The sequence below is a fragment of the Esox lucius genome, chromosome 16 (genome assembly GCF_011004845.1).
Source record: "Esox lucius isolate fEsoLuc1 chromosome 16, fEsoLuc1.pri, whole genome shotgun sequence".
Lineage (NCBI taxonomy): Eukaryota > Metazoa > Chordata > Actinopteri > Esociformes > Esocidae > Esox > Esox lucius.
Genome location: NC_047584.1, coordinates 9,651,558 through 9,672,033, shown reverse-complemented (window position 1 = coordinate 9,672,033; position 20,476 = coordinate 9,651,558). Strand labels below are relative to the sequence as shown.

The window sequence follows — 20,476 nt, the reverse complement described above, 5'->3', positions numbered from 1 at the left end:
TCCTGAGGGCTGGGCCACTGGGCTCAAATCACACTACAGACACCTACATTGTGGCTCTACTGACTAGCAGACTGATGGCACCCCTTCCACAGCACACTGGGGTGGGAACTATGGTTTACTTAGCCCCACAGCAGGATGCCAGGAGGGGTCAGTGGCTTGAAGGAAACCTGATTGAGGAGAAGGGGGATTGGGGATTTTTTTTCTAGATATCACATTTCAAAACATGCGGTGTGGCTGTCACAGGTACATTACGTGCTAAAATTGCAAATAAAGTTCCTGTTGAAAACTGAGGCTGGTGATGGTTTGGAAACGGTGACAACAATGAGGATGATAATGAACTCTAGTTGCCTCTGCAGTTCTCACCATGTGTGTAAGAGCAAAATGTTGGTTGATTTAGATAAATCAGACATAATCATAAAATATATTCTCCTCAAGCCATATCAATGCCACGCCCAAGTCACGTAAATGTAATCCTTTGGAATGTAAACAAGACAATTCCATAGACGTCAGTCAGTAACAGACGTCAGAGTTAAAAGTAAACATAGCAGCTCCGGGAAAAATAAATTACATTTAAATAAATGTTACTTCTTCATTTCTCATTTCACAGAAACTCTTTTCTGAGAGACTTACAGTTGGTGTATTCATCATAAGAATGCTGGGTGGGACAAATTACCACGTGTGAACATGTGTGCCTGTCGGACAGATGGGCTTGAGGGGGTTCAATCGAAAAACAGTATTTGCTTTATAACTGCATCTCTACATCGCATGCCAAAATATTTAGAAAATGCAGGAAATTATTTCCCCATTGAGATAGGGGCTTCCACAATATTTTACAGCAAGGCGGGGGCCCACAAAAGGCTATGGCTGGCCCTGGATAAGGTACTGCAATTCAAGCCTTCGTGTTTTGTCAGAGGAGAAAGGGAAGGAACAAGCTTGGCTAAATTGAAATCAATCTAGGCCGTTTGTCTCTATTCCATTGTGCTTGCTTTGGGTGGTTATGTAAGCTGCACACAAAGATAAAAGGTGGAGATATACTGTTCTGGGAATGAATAGGAACCTTTCACCAACACACTGGGTAATAAATGCAGAACATAAATCTATGTACCTGTGAAATAGGTAATGACGATTCAATCTATCAAAATCCAAGTCAAATCACAGACTGACAGTGAAATGTGATGTGGGCCTCAATGTGGGAGCCCTGACATAAGATATTAATGCTTTGCTTATATTAATAATTTCCTTTAAGACCATCAATTTTCGAGAAGGATGTAGCAGAAATCACTTACCTTAACAAAACACGAGGCACACCACGCCACCACAGCAGCAGAATGTAAGAACTGAACTATATATTTTTAGTACAATATACAGTGGATATAAAAAAAGTCAACACACACATGTTAAAATGCCAGGTTCTTGTGATGTAAAAGAATGAGATAAAGATTTCCACTTTTAATGTGACCTATAATGGCCAAAAATACTTATTTCACTCGTTAAAATGCAAATCAATTTTCAAAGTTTTGACAGATTTTTTGGTTGTTATTCTGTCTCTCACTGTTCAAATAAACCTACCATTAAAATTATAGACTGGATTATTTTTGTCAGTGGGCAAACATACAAAATTAGCAAGGGACAAAATACTTTTTTCCCCACACTGTATATATAAATGAAATGGCATTCATATAGTATTAATATACACAAATGTATTTGGACAGTGGCACATTGTTTTTTTGGCCCCAGCGCTTTGATTTAAAATGATACTCTTCAGGAGGTAGCCTACGAAGCCAGCCACTGGCATCCCCAAAATACTTTACAATGCCTAACTTGTTGACATCGCTGGACAAGGAAAGTCAAAAAACTATTCCTAACATTATTAGCTGTATGGACAGGCAGTTCACCCGCAGTACACATTATTTTTATCTCATGCATACTTCCAAAAATTATTATTTAAGCATTATTTCAGGTACGCGTTCATGAACAGAATATATTATAGTTATTAAGACAGTATTTCTTTAGCCATAAGATTCACCAAACAATTATGCAACAAATCTGAAAGCAGTACAATGCTGGTAGCGTAGCAGGGGTGTACCGGTAACAGTTCCTCTAATATACCCTCCCATCCAACCCTAGGCAAAAGGATGGGCAACCAGGTAATAGTTTAGCCAGGAATCAACTTCATGTGTGAGCGTGTCTCTTTGCTCTTCTTTCTCTTGGGAACCATAATCAAAAATCTAGAAACTAGGTCTATTCCTTTCAGTTTCTGTAGCCTAGGCCTCATCTCCAACAACAAATACAGCTGTTGATTGTGAAGGGGTTACCATAGGCACAGAGCTATCGCATTTGCATTTTATTGTCTGGTCTGGGCAGTAGGAGCGTGGGAGGAGTGTGGAGGCTTCAAGGCATGCATAGCTAAGAGTACTGCAGCCCTCTCTACCATCACCAGGTTACCATTCTGCAAACACACTGATCTGCTAGAATCATCTATACACCATTTTGCTAATACAGTGTAGGATAATTCAACCCACCAGAGTCAATGGCCACCTGAAGTGCAAACTGCTACACACCAAGGTGAACCAAAACAAGTTGTAGGTGGACCAGTGTTGAAAAAGGTATTCAATTGTAACAGAGTAAAACATAATAGAAAATGACTCATTTAGAAGTGAAAGTCATAATGAAATACATCTTGAGCAAAATCAAGAAGTTGGTATTAAATTATTGTAATAGGTATTCAATTCTGAATAAAAGGAATTGAATACCTTTTCATTTGTTGATATTTTTTCATTTGTTGATAGATAGCCGCACAATTCAGCACTCCCATACAATTTACAAGAAAGAGTGGGTTTAGTGAGTGCTTTAAATCAGAGATAGTCGAAGGACAATGCACAACTTCTAGGAGACATGGTTGGAGGTAGTCACAACTAGAAAATGGTGTTTGATTCCTAATAAATTGATATATTAGCCTATAAGACAATTGTATTCCTATAAGTTGGTTTTAACTACCCTGGATTTTACTACCCCAAGATGTCTGTGTCAAATCTAAAGTCAAGTAAATTAATTTCCCATCCATTTGAGCTAAAAATGAGTATGTTACATCTCTAAGTAAAAATCTTGAGAGCATGCTTGCTTTTGTGGATTTGGGCAGTGACCGTTTCAGTCAGAGATATTACATAAACATTAAAACATTCTCTGCAGCTGAAAAAAAAAAAGTCTTAAGACAAATAAAAACTAGGATGTGACACTTGCATCTAAGAACCCAATCCCACTCTTCAGACCAGGCTTGTAGGACCTGTGCAGACTGCTGCCAACCACTGGGTACCCCAGCCCTTCCAATGAGATTGAGACACAAAAAGTCATCATCAGGCCAACAAGTTCTTAACTTTTAAAAGAATTAAAACATGCAAAAGGGCATTTATGCTGACAGGCTGCCTGAACAATTAGTTAAGGCTCTCTTTTGAAAGATAAGTGACTGCGTCACTGGATTATAATTAATAAAATGTTCAACTTCAACACTAAGCCCTGTCTTCTTGTGCTGTTTCCACACAAAAAAGACAGATAATTTCTTCATTTATCTCACTTCAACAATGTTTTACTGCTTCAGTGTCCTGTAGAGGTAACTAAAAACATTTGACTGGTGCCTAAACAATTCTATTATCACCAGCAACAGCATTTGTTTTAACAGAGTCATGTTAGTTACCAGGTAAACAATGTCAGTGCGATTATACTCTTTCCAGGTCAGTGGTCTGGCCAAAGTGCTTCGCACGCATGTGTTTTGCCTTGTTTGATGTGAAATGCAAGAGCAAAACATTTACATTGTAAAGGTCAGCACAATTAGGCGTTTATGGTTTGTGTGCAATAGAAACAAGGTAGTTTATTTTATATATATATTTACAAACATTTCTGCCCACCCTGCCCACTATTGGTGTTGTTGATTAGACAAAACTATGACAGCACAGTGACATTTGATTCTTATCACCGTGTTATTTTTGATTATGACAAATTAGGTTTATACACCAGTAAAAAGTTAATATTAAAGTCAATATTGACTTGACTTTTACCTGTAACAATAAAGCTAACAAATCCAAGGGTCCAAAGTAGAACAACAGCCCATTGCCAAGGCACAACGCCAGGACTCCAATGCTATCTAGTCAAATGACACTCTGGATATGGATGGATCGGTTCAGTTCACATTAGGCGGGGGACTCATAGAGGCGACATTCAATTCATTAAGGGCAATAATGGTTAGGCCTATTTATCTAGAATCTGTGTGTTTGCCCCCAGCCTCTCAGTGCCAGACCTCACCATCATGTGATGAGACACGGAAGCTGTTCTTTTTCATCCAGGGTGTGGGCCAGATGTCTGGCACTCTGTCATCACTACAGTAAACCCCTCGCCTCAGTACAGCCGTCCTGTTCGTGAATATAAAGCTCTAAACCCCTGGCCATGGCGCAAAATTATATCTCCTCTCCATGCCTCAACAAGACCAGGACATACAGCCACACCCCAACACGTTTTTTTTTAATCAAGATGGCATCCCAGTTTAATGAACTGACTGATTTAACATCCCCATGTCCCTGTGTTTCTCCCTGTGAGTAGGAGGAGGCTACAGATGGTATGAGTCATGCTGGTCAGCCTACACTGTGTCCTACAGTGTTCCCGGCATCCTACTTCCATAGAAAAGCCCTGCCTCTGGTTCAGTCTGCAGTGTATTATACGGTTTCGGGTGTTCGAGAGACGGCTGAATGCAAAAAGGAAATGTCTTACATAAGATACGTTTGAAAATGCTTCAACAAATTAACAAGGTCAGAAAGATAAAAAGTAGACAAAATGTTAGTAAAATAGGAGTAAAATAAAACGTGGAGCTGAGATAATAATGCATTTAAATAAGACATGCACCTAAAAGCACCCTTAAGAAAAGCACAACGAAACGGCACATTATTCTTAGACATGTCGAGTCCTGCTCTACAGATAAAGTAGGCAGGTGTTATAGATCTGCAATGACACATCTTTACCTCTATGAAAAAGAGGAATTATATATGGACCTTAAATCACGGAGCGATGCTCAGCTTGTTGAATGTCTGTCCCCCATAACTGTATGTCCGCAAGTCATACTGGCACAGCGGGTTGCAATCATATTATGAGCTGAAGCAGCACGCAGTGACAAAGTCATTTTCAGAGCAAAACATAAAGCCAGTTTAAATCTGGGGATAAACCCTTGGACTGTGGCTGCGGGCTGGAGGCCGGAACTGATGTGAAACAGGTACAACTGCTCACCCGTTGCAAACAGAGTCATTATTTGCTTTTGTTTCCCATCAATTCGAAAAAGTCCTGACAGTAGCTCAACTGTTATTGGTTTTGTTGTGTAAGACGTTACTCAGAAATCAGAACGAGCTGTGTGTTCCCGTGCGTGTGGGCATGCCAGGGGTGAAGATAAAAGCGGGGTTGTGTGGGCCATGAGGAGAGTCTGGGGGTGCGTGTAGAGTGTGGGGTTGTGTAGACCATGAGGAGAGTCTGGGGGTGCGTGTAGAGTGTGGGGTTGTGTAGACCATGAGGAGACTGGGGGTGCGTGTAGAGTGTGGGGTTGTGTAGACCATGAGGAGACTGGGATTGCGTGTAGAGTGTGGGGTTGTGTAGACCATGAGGAAAGACTGGGGGTGTGTGTAGAGTGTGGGGTTGTGTAGACCATGAGGAGACTGGGGGTGCGTGTAGGGTGTGGGGTTGTGTGGGCCATGAGGAAAGACTGGGGGTGGGTGTAGAGTGTGGGGTTGTGTAGACCATGAGGAAAGACTGGGGGTGTGTGTAGAGTGTGGGGTTGTGTAGACCATGAGGAGACTGGGGGTGTGTGTAGAGTGTGGGGTTGGGTAGACCATGAGGGGCACAAGGGTCTCGTTACGTCATTGTTGTAACATGATCAACTCAAGAGACACTGAACTGCCCTGCCTGCTGTACAACTCCACCAACTCCCCACTGTACCAGGCGAGAGCAATCTGTGCCTGGCCGGCAGAACACCTCTGGGGAAATACGAAATGACAAAACACGCCATCTGCAAGCCTACTGCCAGATAGAGGTCCAGGCCGTTGATTACTCCGTGTTGACGGGGAAACACCTGCTTTTTAATAACCTAACAGGGCTCATTAAAATAAAATCACAACATTTGTCATGACGGAAACTAAGAGAGGAGGAGGGATATGTAGATAGTTGCCTCCTGGTCTTCGGTGTAAATGTTCGAGGACCCTGTAATGGGCTGTGATGACAGTGGAACCCAATAAGAGACATTTAAGCCTTTAGTGTAGGACCAGGCAAAGAGCCCAGCTGCAGGCCTTCATAATACTCTGTAATAGTATCCTTCAGAGGCTCCTTCCCTCCCAGGGGCCAGCCCTAGTGTTCAGAGGCAGGTGTGAACACATTGAGAAGTTTATTATACAGGGAAGGGTTGAACTAATAATGATGTAATAGCACTATGGGTACTGCTGTGACGGTCATGGCATTTCGGATGCAATCGGTAAATCAAATAACTGAGATGAGATTAACTGCTTGAATGAATAAATAAAATGGATTGCATGTGTTGCCACGGTAGGGAGTTGCCTATGTTCCCAACCGTTCTTGGCATTATTTGGTGGTACATAAAGATGTCTGAGACAATTCAACCCTACGTAAAATAATGTACTGTCAGTGACAAGCCCTCAAATCTGAATGTGCATTTTGAAGGCAGGTATCTGTGATATAGATTCTGGTATAGCTAAGCCTAATCAGACTTGCATGTAATAAGTATTCTTACTGCACTTGATAAATAAAAAAGACTGACTACAGACAATGTAAAATAATACACAGGAAAAAAAATACTGTAGCTACATTGGTGTCAGAAGTGGGATTGGCCAGTAAGGCTGTTGGCGAGGCAGCCTTGGTATAGTGAAGCGTGAGGACACGCTCTCCCGTTTGGCGGAGGTAGTGTAGCAACCTTGGTAGGGCCACTACTCGCCCCTCCAAATGGGATACACCTATTTGGAGCAGTGGGTAGTGTGCCGATGTAGGGAGCCAAAGGTCATGGGTTCGAGACACTGCCTGTAAAATGCTACATTGGTGTTGATATCCTTTTGGAGGGGTGATCTAGAAATGATCTCTGAAAATAACACTCACCAAGCACCGAATGCGGTAGATTTTATGTTTGGCGAGTAAATCCTAGAAGGCTATCCGCCACTAAATGTTTGTACTCAATGTTTCCCTCTTATTGTAATCAGAGCAGCGGAGAGCGCCACTGCCAAATTGTGATGTGCCGCAACAGAAAAACTTTTTTTCTTTAACCAAGCTTAGCTCATTTTACTTTTCTTTTAAAACATTTTCCATCACACACAGTTTACTATCGGACAAGCACAGCAACAATGTGAGGAGTATCAAGCAGATGAGTGAGGTCAGAGAAAAGTAACTTGCTGTGTCTTTGCATGCGCACGTTTGTGTTCAACTGTCAGTAAGTGGCTGTCACATTGATATAAAAGGTAGCAATCATCTGAGGGACAACCCAAGATAAGAGCTAGCTGTCACAACTCAACAACTACAATGGATTAGAGTCATTCAGGTAATATTAGAGATTATACAGCAACAATAAGCCCTCCAGTTTTCATATTTTGCTTTCAAAATTAAAGTATGCAATATGTAGAGTGTATATTGTGTACATTTTCAAAGGAAAAACTACCTGGGATAAAATACAAATTTAATTACTATTTAAATAATGCTACATAAGGTAAAGATTATTATAAGGTGGAACACATTGAGAAATGATTAGAGCTTAGGTTCTCTAAATTCACTTTTCTAATATAAAAAGATTTGTGATGTTATTGTTGTTAATTTGTTTTTGCTCATTAGCTTTGGAGAGGGTTTGTGTTATAAATCTGGGAGGCAATTCATGAACAGTTTTAGAGAATGGTTAATTGAGGGGGAGTACTTTGGTTATTAGGGAATGATGTTAAGTAAGTATTGTTAAGAAGGTTGGCAAGGAAGAGATACTGGTGTAATGGGGTGACATTATTGCAATACATAAACTTTTGTAACATGACATAGAAAAAGAACACTTTGTGAGAATAGGAGGTTTGGAGATAAGAGATTCAAGAGGCTGGCTACAGTATAATGCCGGTGGTGACAAGTAGTTCTGTGCGTGGCCAGTATGCTAAAGATGAAAAGCAGAAACAACCAATTTGTCATCAGAAATAAATAGTTTATATTCAACATAATACCTTATAATCACAATGAAATGTACTGAAATTAATGTATATGAGACACAAAAATGCTATTTATTATTTTGGCCAATAAACAATATGCTTGGCCGGTGGATTTTCTCATCCATCAGTCCCCTTGGCAGGTTAGCCAAAAAGTTAGATTTATTATTTTGCTAACTCCAGAACCCCTGGCATGAAAGTATCAGTCTGTGTCTCAGCAACAGCTTCTTTTGATCAGTAATGCACAGCAGACGGGATGAAGCAGCTGCTAATTCATGAAAATGTCAGTTAGTCCTCAGAAAACGTAGTCAGCTAGGGTTTTATATATTCAACTGTACATGTGCTTCACCAGTTAGCAGCCTTCCTACTCCCTTTCCTTTCATATGAAGTTTAACTAGCTAGGCTACATTAGCTAGCTTAGTTGACATTAGCTAGCTTATGTTAGACAAATGCTAGTTTTGATGAATTACACATTTTCGATTCCGACTTCCTTCTGGAGATCATATTTTAAGTCTGCAATATGTTCCTTTAATCGCAACGGCAATTATTCAGTGTATTTAATGTAAATCATATTTATATGTATGTCTTCCAGATAACTATGTGAATAGGCCCTAATACAGATGTAATAATGTGTCATCCAATGTATTCTGAAAAGTACTGGTGGTCCAAAGTTAAAATTCCATGTACTTTACATTGCACAGGTCAGATTTACAATTACATTCTACTAAATGTGTTAAGACATTTCATAGCACACCTAAAAGTTCCACAAGACACTGGAAGAACACCATCCGGGAAAAGGGTTATACAGTAATTGTGTCAGCCCTCAAGGATGGCTTTCCCAGTAGTTAGTTCCATATTCAAATTCTAAACGGTCTGACAATAATTAACCATAGAGCATAATCTTTCCTTTATCTGTGGCCGATAACCTGTCCTTTCTGGGTGTTTTACAGCTTCCCCAATACCCTAATGTACCATATAGAGTAGCACATCCAAGAGAATGCAACCTTTGCATAAACCCTAAAATAAGTAAGTTAATTCAAAGCATCCAATACTGTAAAGTATAGAGTTTCAGTGTAGTTTTGGCATAGTACTATAATTACCCTTGACATCACTCAACACCAAAAAACACAAAAACTACTGGATGAGGTTGACAGTCTGCTTTAGTACTCCCAGTTGAACCAAGGCTAAGGGGAGGGGGGGTGCTATCGAGCCAAACAGTAAAATAAATAACATTTTCTTAAGCCGACGCCACAGTGCTACTCCAATCTACTGGCCAGCAGCAGCCTTAAGTGAACTGAAGAAGAGAAGCAAGGAGAATCTCATCCAACTCTAAGTCATTTTGTCTTTACGCTTGAAGCTGGACACAGTATAACATTTGTATTGAACAAGAAGTGACAAACAAGCAATCTAATCACTTCCCTCTCTATGGAGAGAGCTGAGTGGCAGGTCAATGTCGCTTGCCCAGAGGTGCGTGAGGTAGTAGGGCTGAGGGTGAGAACCCGATTATCATTGGACAACTACTTGTCCTCAAACAGCTCAACAATGCCAATAAAGTCAGAAAACTTAAATTCGCACTGACTGTGGCAGAATATTGGCAACACAATGCATGCTAGATTGACAGTGTTATACATGAGAGCAATTCCTTATTGCTCACATACTTGAAGAAAATTGACAAGCTAACATTTAAGAGCACAAATCAGTGTAAAAGTTCTACTAGTATATGTCTATATTGAAAATACTACAATAGGCCAAGCTTAAACCATCCCCCTGAGAACATCTTCAAACTCACAAGAAGACTAGTGTGTTTGACTTTTGTACAGTGTGTACAGTTGATAAAAGGATGGTAGTTAAACTTACAGGAGCCTATTCATAAACACAGCAAACTCTTCCAGACAGCTTCCATAAACCAAACCCAGATGATAATCCGTTACAAATGTACTGAAATAAAATGTTAAACCACACAGAACGCATGCCATCGGGAGCAGCAGGTAGCCTAGCATTAAGGCGGTGTTAGTCAAGAAATGCTTGATCGAATCCTGAGGCTACCGGGACTGAGAAACATTTTGTTCTGCCTTTGAGCTGCCATTTAACTAACTGCTACCAGGTGTCACATGGGGCAGCCTCCTGCACATTTCCAATTTGAAGGGTTTGGGTAAAAAAGTGGTGGTTTTGGTTTCAGTAGGACATTGTATGCAAAGTTGGGACATTAAACTGCATCCATTCCGTGGATAAGCACAGGACTGTTGGTAAACTGAACTAGGGTTGGCCACCTTTAGATGAGCATTAACTTAATACACTGTGATAGTTTCCACACTTCCTGCCACATTTGTGTCAGGGAGTCATTTCTTAAACAGGTCAAAATGACTAACTGCACCAAGGTAACATGGGACAACTTGTCCAAAAGTTATTCTCCTGTGGCCACTGAGGTCTGAAGACAATGCCTTGGTTAATGTGTACTGGAGTGGAATACGCTGTGACGGAAGACGTCTGGTTCTGTAGATTCTTCCAGCTTCATGAACAGAATCAGAAATAAAAAATAACAGCAATTGTTTAACAGAGCTGGGTTCTGCCCGTCAGGCAGGTGGTGTTTTAGACCATGTTGGGGAAGGAGATGAGTTAGGGATTGGACAAGATGAGTGGACAAGAGCAGAAGATTGAGTAAGAGAGGGCTAGGAGTGGGGCAAAAGGGGGGAACCGGGGACAAGGAGAGAAGGGGTTAGGAGGAGGAGACTAAAAGGACCTCCCTGTGTTTGTTTAATTAAAGGCATGCACTGATCCCCTTCAGGCTAGCCTAACCAATCAAACACCCAACACAAAAACTCTAAAGAGAAGAAGGAAACCATTCTGCCATGAACTCTTAAAAAAGCTTTGCGTTGGAAAGAGAAACATTTACAAATGAACACATGCAAATGTTATTTTCATGTTTAAATGAAGCGACTGGAAGAAATAAAATATATCACTGATTAGATGTGGGTGGGGAATGAGGTAGTTTTGGGATGACTTTACGTCAGCTCAGTTGAGTTAATAACAATTGAAGGAGAAATTAAGGGTAATCATTTTGACAATAGACAAATTAAATAAGGGGTTTTGATTCATATAATCACAACAACTCAGGCGTACATTAAGGAGGATGTGGGGGTCAACACCAATAGTACTCTGAAAAGGACAGAGGAATGTTTTATTTTCATTTATATTCTTTCAGATTTGCATTATGAGTGCGAGTGTGTGCGTGCATGCGTGTGTCTGTGAGAGAATATCCAAAGTGGCATTTAGTCACAGGCGTAAACGACCACTTGGCTAAGCAAAGCTGCATGTTCCAAGGTCTTGCTAAGTAAATGTTTATCTTTCATTTAAAAGGGTTGTTTTACTGAACGGGAGACCATTGAAAACACAGTTTGGTGTGGTAAAATAAACTTTTTCTGGAGGAGCAGCTCATTTAATTTTAATCTAACCAATCAAAATCATGTCAGAATTTGCACCCTAATCTCACCCTAGTGTCCTTCATCAGACCAGGGCAAATAGGGCCAGTAGTGTGAAATATACAACCCCGATTCCAAAAAAGTGGGAAAACTGCGTAAAATTGCAGAATGCAATAATGTATCAATTGCAAATCAAGTATCCCTATATTACATTGAAAATAGTACAAAGATAACATATCAAATGTGGATACTGAGATATGTTATTGTTTTTGGATAAATACATGCCCCTGAGCTCTTCTCAGTTCCCAACCACAGAGTATTGTTAAAAGAGGTGATGCCACAGTGGTAAACATGCCTCTGTCCCAGGTTTTTTTAAATGTATTGCTGGCATCAAATTGTGTGGGCATATATTATTCAAGATATGTTGTCTTTCATATGTTGTCTTTGTACTATTTTCTATTGACTACAGGATTTAAATGATTTGCACATCATTGTCCCAACTGTTTTTGGAAACAGGGTTGTAGAATAGGGCGCCAATTAGTCACATACATATATCCTCTACCACAATGTCGATAAGCTGCATCTATACCCATCTCCCCTGTGCTGTTGGGCTGATCCCAATCTATTTAGTCACACAGCCCACATGGTTATCTTTTGGCACTTCTAGATCTAATCATAGTAATTTTGGGAAGAGATTACATCAACATTGTACTCAAAGGTTAAAGCATCTCAGTGATTGAGGTAATTATCTTTCTATATAAATTACATGACAAACATTCAGAAATATCCTGGAAAATCAATGCCGATCCAGTAGTTTATACTATGTGCTATGTCTCATGCATTTCTCAACATCAATGTTCCACCCAGGATATGTTTTTAATCATGCAAGTCAAATGTATTAACTCAAGCGCCACCCTCCCTGTCTGCAATATCAATTTGAAATTCCACAGCCTCCAGTGATACCTGTTGGTGTTCTCGGCTTTGAATACAAGTTAATTTAAATACATTACATTTATTCCCCCAATACAATAAAATCTACAGATGAATCAGACGAAGGGATGTTTGCAATATAAAGCAAAAGACTGTTGATGATTTACTTTGATGTTTGACCGAATAATGGCTCTGGGATATGAATTATGACAGAGACAAGAAAATGGTTAAGCAATGGGTTCTCAAAATACCTGGTAAATTAAGGGGAAAGAAAAATAAATTACCAACATAAAAAATAAAACGCTTCATGCAGAAGCTACAACAAAACTTAGTTGTAGTAGTGACTGACTTTTCTAGCTATGTTGAAGTATGAATATGGAAGCTCTTCATTCTTAACAGTCTTGGTGAGACAGACAGGTTTAAATTATGACAGCAGTCTGGACTCATGGTGTCGTGTTACACAGAGATGGTGGTCAGTCAGTAGAAACAAAAACGGAAGGACAGGTCCAGATGGCCTGACATCGACAAAAGGATTAAGATCAATGTATGGAGCACTTGGTTTGGGCAATGACAGCCACTTCAAGAACACTCAGAGACCTTGGGGTCCACAACCCCCCGCCCACCATTAAAGGGGACTAATCCATTCGGTAGAAAACCCAACTACATATTGTATGTTAAATGCCATCCTGATCCCTACATAATACAAAACAATAGGGTTCTATTTGATACTGTACCCAGGAGAGTGTCGGTCTGTTTCTCTGCTCAGCACCGTTTATCCTTACTATCCCTCTTAGCTTGATCTGGTCGGATGTGTCTGTTTACATCCAGATAACATTTCTTTCTACCCAACTTTTTCAGAAGAAAAAAAAAAAAAAAGATCTAAAATACATAAGGCCTACAAGTTGAACTGCACCGAAGGAAAGGAAAGGCACTGGTAGACTGAAAAAAAGGACACTGTTCACCGACAACACTAAACTGATTGGTTGTATGTAAAATATAATATTTTGCCATGTTTACATATGGCTTTATTTTGAGCCTTTCTGTGCTTGTAGCACGATATAATGCAACATAATACATATTTATTTGAATTTCTATTCACACACGCAGTTTGTAAACTCCCATTCAAGACCATAAAGTGATAAGATATCAGGGCGGGAGCCAATGCCCCAACGTGAACCACCTGGCCCAGAGCTGCAAAATGGGGCCATTAACTGCAGCTCGGCTGCCACCCCCAGACAAGAAACACTTGCCTAGAATCAAGCCTCATCAGTGGAAGCATAAAAGGGCTTTGGAACAGCCACACAGGGAGGAGTAACGCATTCAGAATTTCAGAAAAGGGCTAAATTAAAACCAATTCATAGGAGTCCAGTTTGTCAACCAACAAATAGTGCAGGTGAAGATTACAGCCGAAAGGATGCAGAAAATTCTGAACATTGATGTTCACCTCGCTCATTCCTCTGTGTCCATGTAGGGTAAGATTAGGACTGATGGACTGGGAGGATGTGGGTATTTATTTTTGTTTGTTGCATTATTCTTTTTCTCTTTGCGGGGGGAGGTACAATTACATACATCCATGCAGTAGGAAAGCCTGAGAGTGCACTCTGAAGTGAGTATTTAATATGGGTTGGACTAGGATATAAGGTACGTCTGCCCACATTACAAAGGTCACGTGTAAGCTTGTAGTGTTTACTGACTGAGATGGAGTGTTGACTGTCTAACGCCTCTTCACTTTAAAATGTACCCTATAAAAGGTATTTACTGGTGCCTCAGCTGCTGGAATGTCTCCCTCTTTCCACGGGGGTCATAAATCCACAGACTTGGTTATCACTCTGTCCCTCATCTGAGTGCTCTTTCTGGACCCTGATGGCCCAAATAGCAAATAATGTTGGGATAAGACCCAGACCAATGCATGAATCAAAATTCAAACAGCTATAAGTGTCCGGCCTGGTCTGTAGTCCAACATTAGCATTAGAGGAGAGACTGAGGGAGATAAAGTATTTATAAACTGAAATACAACTTTAAAGACTCACATTGCCGGAGGAAGAGAAACTAGAAACTACTTGCCAAAGAAAGAGTAGCTTTAAGTTCTGGAGACAGCATATAAAACATCCATCTGACAGGGGAAAGGGGTGGGGGTTCTGACACAGAAGCAAGCCCTTTGGTGGGAAAGCTCTAGTGTAAATACAATTTTCTCACTGTGCGTATGGGCATGTCAGTGACATGTGGGTGACCTGTAGTTGTTCAAGAGTATTGGTCCTTGGAAATCATTAAATGAACTGTAATCTATGAAATATCAACAGAAGTGATATGTTCTTTTTATTGGAAAGATCAATGCTTTGTCAGACAGAGCATCTGTATTGCTCTAGATCTCATAACGAAAAGAAAAAAACATCCTACAAAGTGTGGCAATAGTTTTAGGTTACCAGAGAAGAGATGGATGTGGCCAGGGACTCACATGTGTGGGCTGAGCTCATAGAAGTTCCTGTTGCGATACTCCTCTACCTTCTCTGGTGTGAAGATTGGCAGAGACCTGTAGGGGTTCATGGAGATCACCACACTGCCAATGTATGTCTGCATGAAAGGGAGAGAAAGAAGACAGACATTTGTAACCAGTGGTGCAATTAGTGACAGTAAAGACGAGGCACAATACCCACGTACATCTAAAGAGATAGCCCGATGGTAAAACGGCATAGAAGACTGACAAGTATTCAGAGTATGAATCTCAGGTGGAGCTCTACTTGGCTCACATGGAAGCACTGAGGTCAGTAGTGTTTTATTTCTGCCTCCCTCTGCTCTTCCAAGCTGGGAATTCCATCCTGCTGCATCATTCAGGCATGCAGTAACTGGAGTACAGTGGAGAGAGCATCGGGACAGGAGAAGTAAAAACAAAGGAAAAATGTGCGGAATCCCGGGACGCAGCATGGTGGTGGGAGAACAATGCTTTGAGAAGCGAATGGGCAGTGGAGGTCAAGTTGTCATAGCTTGTCTGGTAGCGGAATGTAGGGCAGAGGGTGGTGGAGTAGAGAGAATGAATTGGGACAACATCACCAATAGTGATGGTTGCCATTTCAGTGACTGGATTCAGGTTATTCCTAACTTCAAATTTGGTCACAAAGAAACTAGGGAGGTTTATTATAGATTGAACACATTGATGTTGCCAGTTCATTGACTGCGTTCTACAGCAAAACATATTCCAGATTTAGAAAAACATATATTCTGATTTAGAAAAACATAAAATATGCACTTTGCTATTGCTTAATCGACTGCACTAGATATGGGTGACGACTGTCAGACATTTCTGAAAAAGAACCAAATAATTATCTAGCCAATTGAAAACATTACCTTTACAGAAAAGTGTACCAGGCTGTGATTTCAGTAGAATCTGTACAACTCTTGATCCTCTTCACTCTCACGCGCTCTGTTATAATGGAAGTTATATAACCCACACAGAACAGAAGAGACGGACCTTTTCTATTGCAACACTATATCCCACGGCCAATTGTCAGAAAGCACATGGGTGACATAATCAACTCTTCGCAATTCTCCAGCATAAATAGAAACACTGGATCTTTCTGTTTTGGGCTGGAGAGCCTTCAGACGCCTACGGAGCCATTAAGGCAAAGTGAAGGAAGCCAGGAGCTAAGGGCCTTGTTAGTCTTAATACACTCTATAAGAGGACACTCACCCAGGTACAACCACGCCACTGACAAGGGAGGTCTTCTGCATAGATCAAACACATGGCAAGGCCATGATCTTAAACAACGGTTAAGGTGTGATCAATAATACTTGTAACCAGATCATATCGAAAATGAATGATAGTCCCATAAAAGAGAGTCAGTGTGAAGTGGTGCTCTCCCAACTTCCACACAAAATGGGCAATTTAAAAGCTACTTCTTCGAAGTTGTCGATGAAAGTTAGGCAGTGATGAGCAAATTACAGAGAGAATGAAAACGTCTGCTAGCGGGACTTTGTAATTACCAGCTGTTAAAAAAAAAATACTTTGCTTCCTGGACTTAAGATAATCATCATCAACCAGGCAAACTATTGTCCAGTGAGTGGTGGAGTAATAGCAAAAGGTTTTCTTTATGAAGCATTCAGTCATCCATACAAATGACGAAAAACTATTGCATTGTGGGAGGACAGGTCAAGGGGAAAAAAGGGTTATAATTCTCATAAATCAGGCATTTCTTGCAGTAATCCGATATTTACATGACATTCTCAGAAGAAACAAACCGGAAGGGAGGGTGTCATCGACTTGGTCAAGTGGCACGTCATCCAAATCTCATACTAAGGGTTGGGCAAGCCAACTGGAAGGGACAAACAGAGCGAGCCAGATTCACCTCATTTATGAAAACTACTGCCAGCATAACACCTAAGGACACTGATCTACGGTCCGGCTAGGAATTAGAATATAAGTGTTGACTGCAGCCAACGAGGCAGGCAGTTTAAACAACACTGTGCCCACCAGTAGCGGTGGAGGCTCCACCCAAACGTTATTATTACAGACCAAGACCAACCATATGCTTAAGGCATGTGTTACTGACCACTCTGGAAGTTTCCATCTGGTGTTCATCTGGAGGTGCACAGTTTACATTGTTTTTGAGAATCAATACATCTTATTCAATTATGTCACATTAATCCAAATGAGTAGCTAAAAAACAATCAATTTTCCAGAAAAGTATTTGTTTACTGCTGAAAGGCATTACTAAACCAAGCCCAGTAGACATATATTTGGAACACACCATGCATGGACCACCAAAATGAGCAAAAAGTTGTGAATTTACAGTCGGTGACAGTGTTTGAAAGCAGCTAACAGCCATAACATATGCCCACAGGAATATATATCTATTATTTTAGAATATCACAAAATCAATGAAGCGAGCCAATAAGAGTGAAGTGCGTTGACATCATTCTTGAGTTTCTGGCTTCACTATTACCTAGTCGTCAGTGAGGAGAGAACCAGTACCATAATCATAGAGGCTGACTGTAGAAGCCAACCCACAGAAATGCAGTAGTTCCTAGGAGCAGCCAGGAGCAGACAAGAGCCAGAGATCTCATCCAGCCACTCTATTTCAGACATGGGTCAAAATAAAATGTATTTTAATATACACTCACCTAAAGGATTATTAGGAACACCATACTAATACTGGGTTTGACCCCCTTACGCCTTCAGAACTGCCTTAATTCTATGTGACATTGATTCAACAAGGTGCTGAAAGCATTCTTTAGAAATGTTGGCCCATATTGATAGGATAGCATCTTGCAGTTGATGGAGATTTGGGAGATGCACGTCCAGGGCACCAAGCTCCCGTTCTACCACATGCTCGATTGGGTTGAGATCTGGTGACTGTGGGGGCCATTTCAGTACAGTGAACTCATTGTCATGTTCAAGAAACCAATTTGAAATGATTTGAGCTTTGTGACATGGTGCATTATCCTGCTGGAAGTAGCCATCAGAGGATGGGTACATGGTGGTCATAAAGGGATGGACATGGTCAGAAACAATGCTCAGGTAGGCCGTGGCATTTAAACAATGCCCAATTGGCATAAAGGGGCCTAAAGTGTGCCAAGAAAACATCCCCCACACCATTACACCACCACCACCAGCCTGCACAGTGGTAACAAGGCATGATGGATCCATGTTCTCATTCTGTTTACGCCAAATTCTGACTCTACCATCTGAATGTCTCAACAGAAATCGAGACTCATCAGACCAAGCAACATTCTTCCAGTCTTCAACTGTCCAATTTTGGTGAGCTCGTGCAAAATGTAGCCTCTTTTTCCTATTTGTAGTGGAGATGAGTGGTACCCGGTGTGGTCTTCTGCTGTTGTAGCCCATCTCCCTCAAGGTTGTGCGTGTTGTGGCTTCACAAATGCTTTGCTGCATACCTTGGTTGTAACAAGTGGTTATTTCAGTCAAAGTTGCTCTTCTATCAGCTTGAATCAGTCGGCCCATTCTCCTCTGACCTCTAGCATCCACAAGGCATTTTCAACCACAGGACTGCTGCATACTGGATGTTTTTCCCTTTTCACACCATTCTTTGAAAACCCTAGAAATGGTTGTGCGTGAAAATCCCAGTAACTGAGCAGATTGTGAAATACTCAGACCTGCCCGTCTGGCACCAACAACCATGCCACGCTCAAAATTGCTTAAATCACCTTTCTTTCCCATTCTGACATTCAGTTTGAAGTTCAGGAGATTGTCTTGACCAGGACCACACCCCTGAATGCATTGAAGCAACTGCCATGTGATTGGTTGATTAGATAATTGCATTCATAAGAAATTTAATCCTTTAGGTGAGTGTATGTCTATGCTTGATTGAGCTTGTCTGGCCTTGTAAACCAATATATTAGTCCCAAAACATTTAGGCACTTCAGGTAGGCTGGAACAAAAAAAATTCTGAACCCATTAGGAGGTCAAACGATTATCAGCCTGGCTGATAATTGGATTCAATATTCACACATTTTACAATCATCGGAATCGTTCAGTTGTGTGATATAACTGCGGTAGTACTTGGTTTTAATTAAGCTTCTCTAGCAGTCGCATCTCCCCGCCCACAGAATAATCAGATTCACAAGAAAATAGCCAATCAACGCTCTGTGTCGTATTTGTGAGAGATATTTGTGGACTAACGTTACTTAAATGATAATGCCTGAACTAATGTTTTGGCGTAGCCTACTAGCAGAAAAACGGAATTGGGAAAGCAATTTTTCCGGACCCCTATTTAAAGGGAAAACAAGTCCCTGCCTAATGCTCTTGTTGCTGTAGAATATAGCTAACTTTAACGTTTCAGTTTATTTATGCAGTGATATGTTTGCGTAACAACGTCAGCACGAATGCAACTAGATAGCGAACGTTCTTAGTATGGTAACAATTAATATATATGTTTTTACATGATGGTAGCTAGGTTTAGCAAAGATTTCACCTCGGATGTGAGGAAATTATGTTACCTATCATTTGCACTAATAATTTTAGCATATTATAGTTCTTTATTTAGTCAGTTTTTTATCTACAGTATCTCACAAAAGTGAGAACACCCCTCAAATGTTTGTAAATATTTGATTGTCTTCTCATAATCTTGTGTACAGCTTGTATAACAGTGTAAATTTGCTGTCCCCTCAGAAAAACAACACAGCCATTAATGTCTGAACCGCTGGCAACAAAAGTGGGTACACCCCTAAGTGAAAATGTCCAAATTGGGCCCAAGTAGACATTTTCCCTCACCGGTGTCATGTGACTCGTTAGTGTTACAAGGTCTTAGGTTTGAATGGGGAACAGGTGTGTTAAATTAGGTGTAATCGCTCTCACACTCTCTCATACTCGTCACTAAGTTCAACATGGCACCTCATGGCAAAAAACTCTGAGGATCTGGAAAAAAGAATTGTTGCTCTACATAAAGATGGCCTAGGCAATTAGTAGATTGCCAAGACCCTGACACTGAGCTGCAGCAACGATGGCCAAGACCATACAGCGGTTTAACAGGACAGGTTCCACTCAGAACAGGCCTCGCCATGGTCGACCATAGAAGTGGAGTGCCAGTGCTCAGTGTCATATCCAGAGGTTGTCTTTGGGAAATAGACATATGAGTGCTGCCAGCATTGCTGCAGAGGTTGAAGGGGTGGGGGGTCAGCCTGTCAGTGCTGAGACCATATGCCGCACACTGCATCAAATTGGTCTGCATGGCTGACGTCCCAGAAGGAAGCCTCTTCTAAAGATGATGCACAAGAAAGCCTGCAAACAGTTTGCTAAGACAAGCAGTCTAAGAATATGGATTACTGGAACCGTGGTCTGATGAGACCAAGATAAACTTATTTGGTTCAGATGATGTCAAGCGTGTGACGGCCACCAGGTGAGGAGTACAAAGACAAGTGTGTCTTGCCTACAGTCAAGCATGGTGGTGGGAGTCTGGGGCTGCATGAGTG

The 20,476-nt window shown here is 41.0% G+C and overlaps 1 protein-coding gene across 5 annotated transcripts in view; it reads right to left on the bottom strand.

The window, feature by feature from the left end:
* Positions 1–20,476, bottom strand: part of myo1b (myosin IB) — an 83,410-nt gene that overhangs the window by 40,606 nt on the left and 22,328 nt on the right. For all 5 annotated transcript variants that reach the window (XM_010902461.4, XM_010902463.4, XM_010902464.4 and 2 more), the window contains exon 3: positions 15,009–15,124. In XM_010902461.4, the coding sequence (XP_010900763.2) occupies positions 15,009–15,124 (116 nt within the window). The remainder of the gene's footprint in view (positions 1–15,008; positions 15,125–20,476) is intronic.